Source organism: Furipterus horrens, unplaced genomic scaffold (genome assembly GCF_987537825.1).
Source record: "Furipterus horrens unplaced genomic scaffold, mFurHor1.1.pri manual_scaffold_1, whole genome shotgun sequence".
Classification (NCBI taxonomy): domain Eukaryota; kingdom Metazoa; phylum Chordata; class Mammalia; order Chiroptera; family Furipteridae; genus Furipterus; species Furipterus horrens.
The window spans coordinates 62,817,707-62,831,512 of record NW_028327171.1 but is presented as its reverse complement, the minus strand read 5'-3'; the positions used below and the strand labels follow the sequence as shown (position 1 = coordinate 62,831,512).

The window sequence follows — 13,806 nt, the reverse complement described above, 5'->3', positions numbered from 1 at the left end:
CCATACCCACAACTCTGGGCATTCAGGGCTATCAGCCAATAAATCTGTTTTATTGTATGAATGCTATTTTAACTGTATTTCTTTGTGACGTACAAATGACAAAGTCTTAATACATTGGCTTCAGCTAAAAAGGTAATCCAGAAACTCTAGAAAACACCCTTACACTAAGCTGTGCTCCTATCTGGTATAATAAAGTATGTGCCATTGGTTCTGCAGTGTGTCCGTCACCCACCTATATTCTTTAACTCTGGAGAAAAAGGAAAAGTAAGTATCTTTATTTAAACAGAAAATATGTGTAACAAAGAAAATAGCATAAAAATTAAAAATAAAACAGATCATCCCCCCCCCAAATGACACGGAATGTCTTTTGGGTAAACAGCACTGTGAGGCTCTGTGTGCTTCAAAAGTAAAAGCCACTATTTCCTTTTGGTCACCTATTTATTCTCTGTAAGTAACCGATGGCAGGCAAACTTCCATTTCGGTACAGAATACTTCCCCTGTCAAAGAAACCACTTTAAGTAAATACAGTTTTCCTTTCTCATATGCCACTTCAAAAAATGTTTGAACCATTTCAAAGCACTGTTGGTACAAAATGACTAAACGTTATATTACTTTATCTGTAGTAAATAAATTTCTAAACCTTATTATAAACTAGCTACAGGGGGAAAAATTATTCCACAAAATAAGGTTTCAGGATTGATAGGGAATAGAAGTTACTCGACTCCTGTCTCTCCCACCTCCAGTAGAAGCTGGGGTAAAAGTATGGAAGCGTTATAAAAATAGGCCCATCTCAACAACAAAAGAATATTGTATATGAAAAGTATTTTCACTAATAAAGTTTAAGGGCCTCACTGTATAATTCTATGACTTCTCTCATGGTCCAAGTTAAGATCCCCTCCCAACCAACTTCACCCCGCTCTCTAAACATTGTCTTCAGTGCTTTCTTTCGGACCTGCAAGGCAGGACTCCAGGTCACGGTCACCTTGTAGTTCCACCCACAAGGCATCAGCATGTCTGGGGCTTTGCTTCTCCCTCCCAAATCCCAGTCTTTGGTGAACTGCTAAGCCTCCCTCAAAGTGCGTGACGAAGTCCTAAGGGCTTAGTTTCCTATCATTCCATCTCTGGACATAAAAGGAGACCGAAAAATAGTTCTTATCATCTCCATACAAAACTTCATATTACTTAAAATAGTTCCTTGATACTCCCTTTTCTAAGCTAAAAGGTTTTCTACATGTAATGTGCAGCATTTTTGAAGCCATTAATTATGTTCTACTTTAACCTTTAGCTTTCTGAAAGAATACCAGCTCTGACATCTTACTGACTGAAATGAGAATTAATCCTCATTTTGTTTGTAAATTAAAAGGCAATTTCAACTTCATATCATCTTTAAAAATGTATATTCTCATCTATTTGATTTTATGAAAGCATTTAGGTAAATACAAAGCTATTTTCTGATAGGAAAACCAGTGTTCCCATCAATGCTATTCAAAATAACTTTACAAAGTTATATTCACGGTGTTCTGGTTATGACGGATAAAGCACTGAGGAATATTTAATATCTAACTGAAAGGAATAAAAATCAATCTGTGCTATATATCAAATAATAAGATGGCACCAAAAACACAGTAAGTCAAAAACCTCATTATCTCTTCTGTAGACTTCCTTTCCCAGAACTGAAACACTGGTTGGCTCCCCTCCCACCACAGTGCATTAATTTCACCTCTGCAATGGTTCCTACCTGCCCATCTAATTTCAGGTCCTTATTGCCTCTCACCTAAAATGACTGCCATCATCCTCAAACTGGTGTCTTGTCTCCCACTTTGTCCCCTACCCCAACACATTCCAACACCAAAGATTTGCCTTGCTGCTGAATTGATAGCTCCTCCCACATGACGTTCCTGAACCCTCTACTGCTTACTTATTAAAGCATTCAAAGTAGACCCAGCTGATCCAAGATCTGGTCTCACCCTTGTCCTCACAAAGGACCTGCTCAGATACTCCCAAAACTCAGACTGCCTAAGAGTCCCAAACCATGCTCCCTACCGCCCAATCATCAGAATCACGCCCCGAGCACAACACCATTCTCCCACTTCACAGAAGCATCCCTTCATCCCACACCTCAGGCACCTCCTGGATGCCACAGGTTCTAACAGCCAGGAGTGAATTTGTATCATTGCAGATTCTGAAGATTCCTTGTCATCCCTTCTACATTGTAACTTTTTAAAAGTCACAAAAATATTCCGTAGGACGGGCGCTGAGTTGGCAACCTGCAGTCAGTAAATATTTGTCCTTAAAATTATTCTTTACTTTGTCAAAAACAAAGGTTCACATGACAAGGAGAAAGGCGAATTTCTCCTAAGAACCTTCTCCTGGAAAGTAACAACAGAGTTTGTGAAATATGTTCTGAGCTTTGATAATGTGTTACTTATAATGTCATTAAAAGTGGATGAATCATACAGACTCAACTGGAAAAGAAAAAATAATGAACTCAGGTGATAACCTTTAAAATTTCGTTTCTAGGGATTTTCCTCCAATTCATTATTTTACAACCATTGGTCAAATAGCAGTCACACCTCACAACAGAAGGGTGAAACGGACTGTGCATTACCCAGTAACACTGTGCACTCAGTCAGTAAGAAGGCACAAAACCAAAAGGAGGGACAAGGAGACGGACAAGGGAATACACTCAACTGCTCTTACAACCAACTTCACATTCCAAGAATGGGCAAAACATCTTCACCTTCAAAACATTTCCAGCCACCCTCCCCTCCACACCCCCACTATTAATAGGGATTTCTGGACCCAAGGGTAGGTAGGACGACGACCATGTCCAGCTTGAAGCAGCTAGAGGAGCTTGAGACCTTCGCCCATTGTCCTTTACAAGATTACAAAGGGTCTTAATATCTGAGAGGGAGGGATAGTTATTTTTTACGAACCATGGGTATGGACTTGGGGGTGGGGATTGCTAGGAGAAGGAGATGCTGGGTGGAGGGGAGTAAAGGGGAGAAAATTGGAACTATTGTAACAATATAATCAATAAAGAAAAGCTGGGGGAAAAAAAGAAAAAAAAAATAAAACATTTCCAAACCCTTACTCTCATTCATTAAAAAGGTACCAAACTGAGGCAGGGCTTAAATCATGCAGAAAAAGCAACATCTTATAAGACCTGTATGCACACCTGACTTTAAAAATGCTCTAATCACGTGACTCACAAATTAGAAGCGACTACTCTGAGAGGAAGGAAAAATGCTTTTGCACTAATCCATATGGGAAAGGGGATTGTGTGTTTAAAAATAAAACTTTCAAAACGTGAAGCAAAAGCACAGTGGCTCCCAAAAGAAGGCCGATCCGGAGCCCCACAGCTGCTACAGCAATGTTTTGATCACCCCCATTCACTAACCAAGGAAGAGCCCTCTGCTTGAAGATCACAAAAAGTTTCAGGATGAAAACTGCTGAGCTGAGAGCATCCTAAACTACAAATTCCACAAGACGAGAGCCAACAGTGGAATGCTGTGCCACCGCCCAGGGGCACTCCAATTCGAATCTCTGCGCCACGGGGGAGCAGGGGAAGGGAGCCTGGACTGCCCCGCTCGCCTCCTTTGTAACCACCATTCCTGTCCAACACTTTCACTTTGAGAAGCATCTGTGCCAGGGCACTGGAGTCCAGCTGTGCAGCTGTTTGGGTGAATCTCCTACATGTCATGGACTTCCTTAAGGAAAATAAGTTCTCAGGCCTGTGTCTGGCTGTGGGAGCAGCAACCGAACCCAACATTCATTTTCCGCTCCTTGTTAGTTCCGAAGGGCTACCATACTATGTTTCAAAAGCCGATTTTAATAATGTTAAACATTAAAAATGATACTTCTACTGAAATACTGGTTTGGTATTTGTGTCCAATAAAATCAAAAGCAGGATTCGTGTGGGAGGGGGAGATAACTACAAAAAGATTTTCTTTCTTAATTCATGGGGCAATTTAGCTTCAATTTTTTTATTTTAAACATACAAAATATCCATTAGAGTAACTAATACATCATTTCTCACTTCTTCCCACTTGGGTTTCTGAAATACTTGGTAGGTGATGATGCGTAATTTCCTAGAACGCTAACAAGATACAATATGAAAAACATTTGTCCTTAATGAAACAAAAAAGTGACTCATGGAAATTCAAATGGAACTCATGTTAAAAACAAAAACAAAAACAAAAACAGGGACAATAGCCCAAAAGAAAGCATATTTCCACTGTGAATAAACTTCCACAAAAAGCCAGGCTGCCTCAAGCTCATTCTCTAAAGGACGGACACGGTTCTGTTTCACTCAAGTGTTTCCTCCCCATTCCAGAAAGGAACAGGAACACTGAGAAGGATACTTGAGCACTTTCATTTCTGGCAACCCAGACACAAAACTGTGGGGTTTTAAGAACAGTTAAATGCACTTCTTCGCTCTCTCTATACCCAAATGGACATGGAAGTAAACACATAAATACACTGACCTAAAAAAAGGAAAAAGAAACTTTACCAAAACCCTTTTGATTTCAGCTTTCCTTCACACCATGTTAAAACTGTTCACCACTAAGGTGGCAGCTAACTCCATCCTGCCAAACCCCACCGTATGTCAGCCCCGATTATAGTTGCTTATTTATTATACTTGGCTGTCTGAAAGGATGTCTTTTCTGAAGCGTGTTTTTCAGTGAGTCCTATCTTAAAAAGATGGATCACATTTCCTAGCACAATCGTGTGAAAGTTAACATTGGTTCTTAACCAAAAATCAAGTACAAAGTATGAGAAAGATTTGAATTTTTTCCTCTAGTTTATAAAGTGAACATATGTTTTAAAAAACTCTTCTTTTGCTCAACGGTTTGGCTGAACTAAGTGGCTGGAATACAACAAGGATGCCAGCCTGTCAAACCAAGCATGCCGTTGTCCGGGGACAGCCAACTGACCTGGAGTCTGCACGATCCTTCCCCATGTGGGAAGGCCACCCTCCCCTCCACACCCCCACTCTTATTAGGGATTTCTGGACCCAAGGGTAGGTAGGACGATGACCATGCCCAGCTTGAAGCAGCTAGAGGAGCATGAGACCTTTGCCTATTGTCCTTTATAAGATTATAAAGGGTCTTAAGTCTGAGAGGGGGAAAATTGTTATTTTTTTTAATTATAAAAAAATTGATTAATTATTAAAAATAGAAAAGACTAATATAGGAATAAACTTTAAATATAAAAAAATAAACTCTTCTTTTGCAAAATAAAAATAATAATAATTACATGAATTTGGGAGAACATCAGAATATCTGAAACAAATGGCTACATTTATCATAAGCATCCTCACATCGCTTTTGTCAAGAGTTCCCTTAGACTCTCCCTAAATTCATTCTCATTAGATTGACGTTTCCCATAGTCTTCTGAGAAATTGTTCTGTTTAAAAGTGAATATCAAAAGAGATTCACTTTTAGATTCTTGAAAAATTCCTTCTGACTTTTTCCAAATCAGCTGGAAAACTGACTAAGAATTATTAGGAGAAAAAGAGATAAAACCAAAGCACTTACCGAGCCAATGAAGCAATAGAAGAAACCAGACCATAACTGCCCAGGCAATGATCCTCCAATTACAAATCAACTTTGTACCAGTAGATTTTTGAACTTCCAAAATATTGCTCAAACATAACCTCAAATTCTCTTTTACAAAAGCTCCCCTTAGGCAAGAAACTTAACCTAACAGAGTCAATTGATGATGTGAATAAAAGAGTTACTTTTCATTAGGTCCCTCACATCTTGGTCTCCATTCAGACACTTGGTGAATATTTGCTTACTCATAGGCACAATGAATAATGACCCAAACCATTAAAATGCATAGTTACATACAATCATGTAATTACTAAATACCTGTCTATATTCATTAAGCTGTTTGGGCCAAATTGACAAATGCTCATTGGAAATCTACTCTCATAACTCAGAAAAACAAATCCAATATATTCTTGAATGGAAAAGTACAAACCACAAAAAAAGTATGTACAATATAACATTTTAAGTGGGTGTATGTATACCCAGAAAAATTCTTAAATGTATGTGCATAATGACTTACCTCTTCTATTTCTACTACCACATTTTTCTACAATGAACAAAAAGGAATAACGAGAAATAAAACACAGTACTTTACCAGAATATGTTAAATCACACTTTTTTGTTTATTAATAGGTGTCTCCAGCAGAACCTAAACTACAACAATTGTTTAAAATTATAACCTTGAAAGGCTGATGAGTATCAGCATGTAGGAATAAAAAAAATTTAGTTTGAACACCTAGTATCTTTAACTCATAACCCTTTTCAAGACACAAAAATTGATGTTATTTAAAGTCATTATGATGCAATATACATCTTCAGTGTTAAAAAACAAAAACAAAACTATGCACTACAATGGACGAATAAGAATTTTTCCTCTAAAATTAGAAAAGACAAGCCCTAACTGCTTAAGAAAGCATACACAAAATTGAAAAGAACTTCTTTAAGAGACTTAAACTCTTTGCAAACCACAGTTTCATCTACGTCAATATGCAACATTTTAAAACCACACAAAAGGAAAGGAAATTTTTAGTACAATAGCAGTCCTGCAGTGGGGCTGCCACTCCTGCAGACTGAAGAACAGCTCAAGCTTCTCTGAAGACTCCAAGAGGTCCCTGAGGCTCAGAGAATATACCCCCAGGTATGTCTTTTTAAACACTTAACATATTAAAGTGTCTTTCTTGGAAGGGGAATCTATGATTTTCAGTGTTTAAATCAAATAAGTTTGAAATGTTAACATATAGTGATAAGGCTGCTGTGTAAAAGGGCACCTGTTATTAAATTCTAAATATATTCTCACTGTAACCCACACTAGAATTTTCTTCTATCTGAAGACTCTATCCATTCTCCAAAAGACAGCTTAATTCATGCAAGACTGAATACTTACTTATAAGTGAGCATAACTATTCAGTAAATTTTGTAACTGTATGAATAAAGGCCATGTTGGTCTTCACAAAAAGGCACAATGATTCTTTAAATAATTTTCTTCTATATACATTATAATAAGTAACCTCAAGAAAAGTCCATTGTGACTGCCAAAAAAAATAAATAAATAAACCTAATGAATTTATTTTCTAAGCAATGGGCACTTGATCCAAACAAAAGAGACAGCAGAAATCTTTTCTTGATTTTGCTGGAGTACCTCTGGACACCTCAAATTTCCACAGGATAATAAGTGGCTGAAAAAATATTTACCAAGCATTCAGTTTTCAAATCTGTGTTAAAGAACACAGATGTTACTATAGTATGATTTAACCTCTAACTGACATAACCAAAAATTTTAAATGAAGAGATTTGGTTTTTGTTACTATCTAGACTAAGGTTCATGAAAAGCAACTGTTAAGTACTACATGCATTAACAAATAAATAGACACTATGAAAATATATTACCCATGAGTATATATGGTCAGTATCAGTCACAGAGATTATTAATTGATCAAAACAAATCATTCCCTAATCCTTCTGTTTACCATATATTCTTCTATAAAACGAGGCTTTATTGTGTAATTTTAAGAGCGATGGGGGCACTTTAAAAAGCACATTATTATGTTACTATTATGTCACATTTGAAATACAAGAGCTTAAGTCAAAATCCTAGCACCTTATAAAGGAACAATGAACAAAGATGGGAGAGAAGGATCAATTTACACCAACATTAGCTTTTGACCCAGAGAAGAAAAGGACTTTCAGCATGCCACAGTACAAACAAATGGTTACTATGAACAATCAAGAGTAGGAGTCATAAGGAAATCCGTGAAGCCTGGATTCGACTTTAGATGTGAAGAGCTTCCTCAAAGCATTTAGAATAGGCAGGACTCAGGCATAGGAAGGAGAAAGACAGAAAGTCTAGAAAATGATCAACAAGGTCATATCCTAGCTTGTCCCAACAAGCTGTGAAACCTTGATCAAAACCCAAGTGCCAGACCTCAGCCTCCTCAACTGGTCTAGGGTTGGATTAGATGCTATCAATCAAGGTTCCCTTCATGCTTAAAATCCTATGATCCCAAAATTTTAACACAACCAAAAGTACAAAGACAGGAAAAAACAGTTCACAGAACAGTAGAGATCCCATCAATCTAAAGTAGAGGTGGGAATTAAGACAGCAGGGATGGTATGGACAGATTAGGTCATGGGAACTTTGAAGGTAAAGGAGGTTAGACTTAAAGGATAGAGCCTACCTTTGGTTTGTAGATATATATATATATATATATATATATATATATTGTAAAATGAAACATCAAAATACATGATGCCTAAACTTCTTTTACTACTATTCAGGAAAAAAATTAAGAATGAAAATTGCTTAGAATATAGTTTCTACCACAAAGTAAACACCTAGTAAAGGTAGGACACTACAGTAATAATCCTCACCACCATCATCATTACTACTACTACTATTATTATTGAGGCAGACTTTTGAATTGGTTATGAACATGGCTTTGGAAATCAAATGGTCTGGGTTGGAATCCTGGCTCTGTAACCAGCTATATAACCTTCAGCGTTACTTAATCTTGTTGTGCCTCAGTTTCTTCATATATAAAACAAGGATAACACCTACATGAAAGGAATGATGACAGACTTAATAAATATATGTAAAGTCCTTAGCACAGTGCCAGAAACAAAGTGCTTAATTATTTCCATTGAGTTTAGTACAGAGTGACATCATTTATGGACACTAAAGTCCTCTCTCAGGTAGGAAAAGGGAAAGGACATGTACCCTTTTAATGACACTAATTCAAAAAGATTTCTGTACTTCTACCTTATCAATCCACTTGCATACTGTTTCACCCAAAGATGCATACAAAGGACCATTAAATAATCAGATGAATTAAGATTCAGAAAGACTTCAGAGATTTTTGGTTTTATTTTATATTTTTAAAAGGAAAGTTTGAGTGAATGGGCTTATTTGGCCTTCGTAGTCACCATCTTTACTATTCACTATATTTAAAAAGATATATATATATCAATTTTTTTCCTGATAGAAAACAAAAAATACTCTTGTTAAAATGAAAGAAAGGTATTTAATATGCATGAGGAGGTAACATACCAAGAAGCAGCACCAGAAAGAAGCAGCTGTAGCCTTAAGAGTATAAGTCTGATTGGACTAGGTCAAAGGCAGTAAACTAACCCCAATTAGTTTAACTTGGAGGGAACATCACATTGTGTTGATCACAGTGGTTCTAAGGGTATGTCTTCTACATGTAGACTTGACTGCCTCAAAACCCACAATGAAAGAGAAAGAGAAACACTCAAGTGTTTCAACATTAGATGTTTTGATACTAATATAACTTAACTTCTCTTTGAGAGTTTGGTCACCGAATGTCATATATCCTTCTTCTAGAAGCCTTTAAAATACATTCTTTGTGAAATTTCTTAAAAACACTGAAAACACAGAAACATCTATGCCAAAACCGTCTAAATAGAATGCAAACCACAAAGGTACTTTAAAATTGTCTAGTAGCTGCATTTAAAATAGCAAAAAAAAAAAAAAAAACCAGGAGAAATTAATTTTAATAATATATTTAAGTTAATACATCAAAAATATTTTAACATGTGCTCAGTATAAAAATATTAATGAGCTATTTTCCTAATTGTATTATTTCTATAAACAAGTACAATTTTACTACTTGTACTATTTTTTAATAAATTTTGTTCTAAATATTTAAAACCCAGTGTGTACTTCGTATTTACAACACACACCAAACTGGACTGACCATATTACAAGTGCTCAATAGTCACACGTGGCTACGGCCTATCACAGTGGGCACCACAGGTCTACACCATTATGACGCTAGAGCCAGGAAAAGGGAAGTAATAAGCATCTGTTCTAGACCAGATTCTAATCCTTCAACTTCCCCTGCTAAAAAGAAAAATAAAATAAAATTTTGATTGTGAAATGTTCTAGTAGGTTAGACAATAAAGGGCCTACTTTTAAAATACCTTCTTTTAAATTTTAGTATAATTTTCTGTTACTCTTTACCATCCCAGTCAGACTAGGTTCCTCCAGCATGAGGAGTTCTGTCAATCTATGAAAAAAGAAAAAACCAGGTGGCCTCAATGAAAGCTCTTCAGGCTCAGCCACAACCAAACCATTTTACCCGAGTTTCCTCTCTTGATTTCTCAGAATTTCAGTTTATGTACCTCCTCTGCAAACCAACTTGCAGCCCAACTGGTAACAAGACCTATCAGAATGCAGAAGTATGATGTCAAAACATCCCTTCTAAAAGCAAGCCTACATGGGATTTCCCAAAAACACAAAATCAGACCATGGAAAACCCAGGTTTCCTCACAATCTAAGATGCTCCCACCTGTCCACCACAGGATCTAGTTCTAAGAACTGGGAAGATTGTGACCATGGCACTGTGAGTGCAAGTGTTTTTAAAGAAAATAATTTCTTATTTTAATTACTAACCTCCCTTCCCTTCTTTTTTAACAGATTCTTAAAAAAAAAAAAAAAATTTTTTTTCTTTTTTAGAAGAGTCATCCTTACTTTCCACAAGATGACAAACAGTTCTATCTTATGTCCAGTTTACAGAAATATGGAGCCATTCACATATTTCTTCTATTTAGTTTTCCTCATTGGAATTATTGGAAGTTGTTTTGCAACCTGGGATTTCATACAGAAAAACACAAATCATAGATGTGTAAGTATATACTTAATTAATTTGCTGACGGCCGATTTCCTGCTCACTCTGGCATTACCAGTGAAAATTGTTGTTGACTTGGGTGTGGCGCCATGGAAGCTGAGGATATTCCACTGCCAAGTAACAGCCTGCCTCATCTACATTAATATGTACGTATCAATTATCTTCTTAGCATTTGTCAGCATTGATCGCTGTCTTCAGTTGACACACAGCTGCAAAATTTATCGAATTCAAGAACCTGGATTTGCCAAAATGATATCGGCTGTTGTGTGGCTAATGGTTCTTCTTATAATGCTGCCAAACATGTTGATCCCCATCAGAGACATCAAGGAAAAGCCAAACGTGGGATGCATGGAATTCAAAAGGGAGTTTGGAAGAAACTGGCATCTAATGACAAACTTCATATGTGTAGCTATATTTTTAAATTTCTTAGTCATCATTTTAATATCAAACTGCCTTGTAATTCGACAACTCTACAGAAACAAAGATAATGAAAATTATTCAAATGTGAAAAGAGCTCTCATCAACATACTTTTAGTGACTACAGCCTACATTATATGTTTTGTCCCTTATCACATTGTCAGAATCCCATACACTCTCAGCCAGACAGAAGTCATATCTGACTGTCCAACTAGAATTTCACTCTTCAAGAGCAAGGAGGCCACGCTGCTCCTGGCTGTGTCGAACCTGTGTTTTGATCCCATCCTGTACTATCACCTCTCAAAGGCATTCCGCTTAAAGGTCACTGGGACTTTTGCTTCACATAAGAACAGCAAGGCTCAGAATGAAAAATCAAGTCATGAAAATGATGCATAAATATGGGATCATGCTGTAACTTTATGCTATAATTTCTTCCTTTACTGGACAATAACTATAAAATGACTGGGAAAGAAAGACTCAGAACATGAAGATACAAAGCTAGCAAATGTCACCTGGTTTACTGTGAAACCATTTCTAAATGCAAACCAAGCAGTACTTCTTGGTTGTTCATGCTCCTTAAGCCAAATACTCGTACAAAAAAACAAACAAACAAACAAAAAAAAAACCCTAAAAATTCTTGTTGAAACAATGTAAAACTCTGCAATATCTATGAAATCCAAATGACTTCTATGACACAGATACAGAAGTATTCATGAGGTATTCACTTAAAAATCTGGAGCTGACTTCTTGATAAAAACATGAAAAATACAGGTGACCCTTAAACAGAGATTTGAACTACACAGGTCCACTTACACACAAATTTTTTTCAATAAATATGTATAGTACTATAAACATATTTTCTCTTCCTTATGATTTTCTCAATAACATTTTCTTTTCTCTAGCTTACTTTATTATAAGAATACGGCATATAATGCATAAAACATACAAAATATGTGTTAATCAACAGTTGATGTAATCATAATTTTCCAGTCAACAGTGAGCTATTAGTAGCTAAGTTTTGGGGGAGTCAAAGTTATATGTAGAATTTTTACCGTGAGGGGGTCAGTGCCCCTAACCTCCTCACTGTTCAAGGGACAACTATAAACTCTATATAAGTTGCCATAAACCCCTTCAGCAACACAATTTAAGCCCTTTAGATCACTTAAAAAACAAAACAACAAGAAAAGCCAACTTACCTTTTTACATGAATCACCTGAGCCTGATTTATTTTTAATCTACCACTTCAAAGAAAGTAAACTCTTAGTTCACTACTCCAGTTTTTTAACATCTAATTGTTTTCTGACAACCAAAAAGTTTTACTTCCAAAAAGGCTTAGAAATACATGGGTAGTTTTTAATGTACTCTATATACTTATATTCTACTTGAAAGTTATGAATAGAGACTTCCTAGTGTTAGTAATGACAAATCCAGTGATTATTTTTACATTGTAGTAATTTGAAATAGACCTTATAACATTTTCAAGGGGAGCTGTTAAATTATACTAACTGCTAAAACTACTGTTTTGGAAGTAGAAACTCACATTAAAGCTATGGAAAAAATAGAACAAGCCAAATAGTCTTAAAATAGACATGCCGGCTCCACACAGCCAGGCCTTGTTAGGAACACAGTGGTGCTACTTTGATTGGTACTGCTCAGATCGTGGAGATGAGTCTGAAGCCAAGTGGGGCCAGCAGACTGAAGTGTTGGGTGAGTAGCTCCCAGGGTCATACCCTTGATCTCTCTACTGCCAGCAATGCAGAAAAAAAATTCAACAGATGGTGAAATAAAGGACTTATTTAGAGAGAAAATTAGAAAGTTTAAACAAGCATATACAAGATTTTGTGGGTCTTTTCATCTCAATAGGAAATGCTCATATTAAAACAACCAGTAACCCACTAACATTAGTTGAAATGATTAAGAAATGGTGTTCCTGGAAGCTAACAAAAAAAGTTTGATTCCAGAATCATTTTTAGATCTGCATTGAGAAGAATTCTTTTCTAAAGCCTGACCCAAGATAACTCCTGTCTAATTTCATAAATACATTTTCTGAAAAGAATAATAAAAGAGAAAATGCACAAAAAAAGTGCCTATTGCACTCACAGCATGGTAAGTACCGAACAAATTCTAGGTAGCCAGTGGCAGCACTAGGAACCCCATCAGCATCACAGACCTGGCACCAACAGGGTATAAAAGAGTTACTAGGTTACAGGCTGTAATGCCTGTAAACTAGAACCTGTGCTTGTATATAGTCTAAGACATGCTTTTACTGATGGGCAGATCAAGACATTATTCCTATAAGAGCAAACATAAAACTAGTTTGTTTGTTTTTCCCCAGAATCTTTTTGTTAAGCCCCCTTTAGTCCTCTTGCCTTGGCCTTCACTTAATAGGGCCTCATCTTAGAGAGAGGGGGTTGGGGGGGGGCAACCTTTCTTAACAGTCATAGTTTTTCCCTGACTGGTGTGGCTCAGTGGGTTGGTCCACAAAGTGAATGGTCGCTGGTTCGATTCTTGGTCAGAGCACATGCCTGGGTTGCAGGTCTGGTCGCCAGTTAGGGTGCGTACAAGAGGCAACTGATCAATGTTTCTCTCACATCAACTTTTCTCTCCTTTTCTTTCTCTGTTCCTTTCCTGTCTCTAAAAATAAATAAAATCTTTTATAAAAAGTCATTTTCTTATATTCTCCTCATATG

The 13,806-nt window shown here is 36.6% G+C and overlaps 2 protein-coding genes across 2 annotated transcripts in view; one reads left to right on the top strand and one right to left on the bottom strand.

The window, feature by feature from the left end:
- MED12L (mediator complex subunit 12L) overlaps nt 1-13,806 on the bottom strand; it is a 310,414-nt gene that overhangs the window by 190,346 nt on the left and 106,262 nt on the right. The gene's annotated exons all lie outside the window — the stretch shown is intronic.
- Nucleotides 6,602-11,720, top strand: GPR171 (G protein-coupled receptor 171). Its single transcript, XM_090286854.1, has 2 exons — nt 6,602-6,693; nt 10,489-11,720. The coding sequence occupies exon 2, from the start codon at nt 10,553-10,555 to the stop codon at nt 11,510-11,512; it is 960 nt and encodes a 319-aa protein (XP_090142980.1). The 5' UTR covers nt 6,602-6,693; nt 10,489-10,552; the 3' UTR covers nt 11,513-11,720.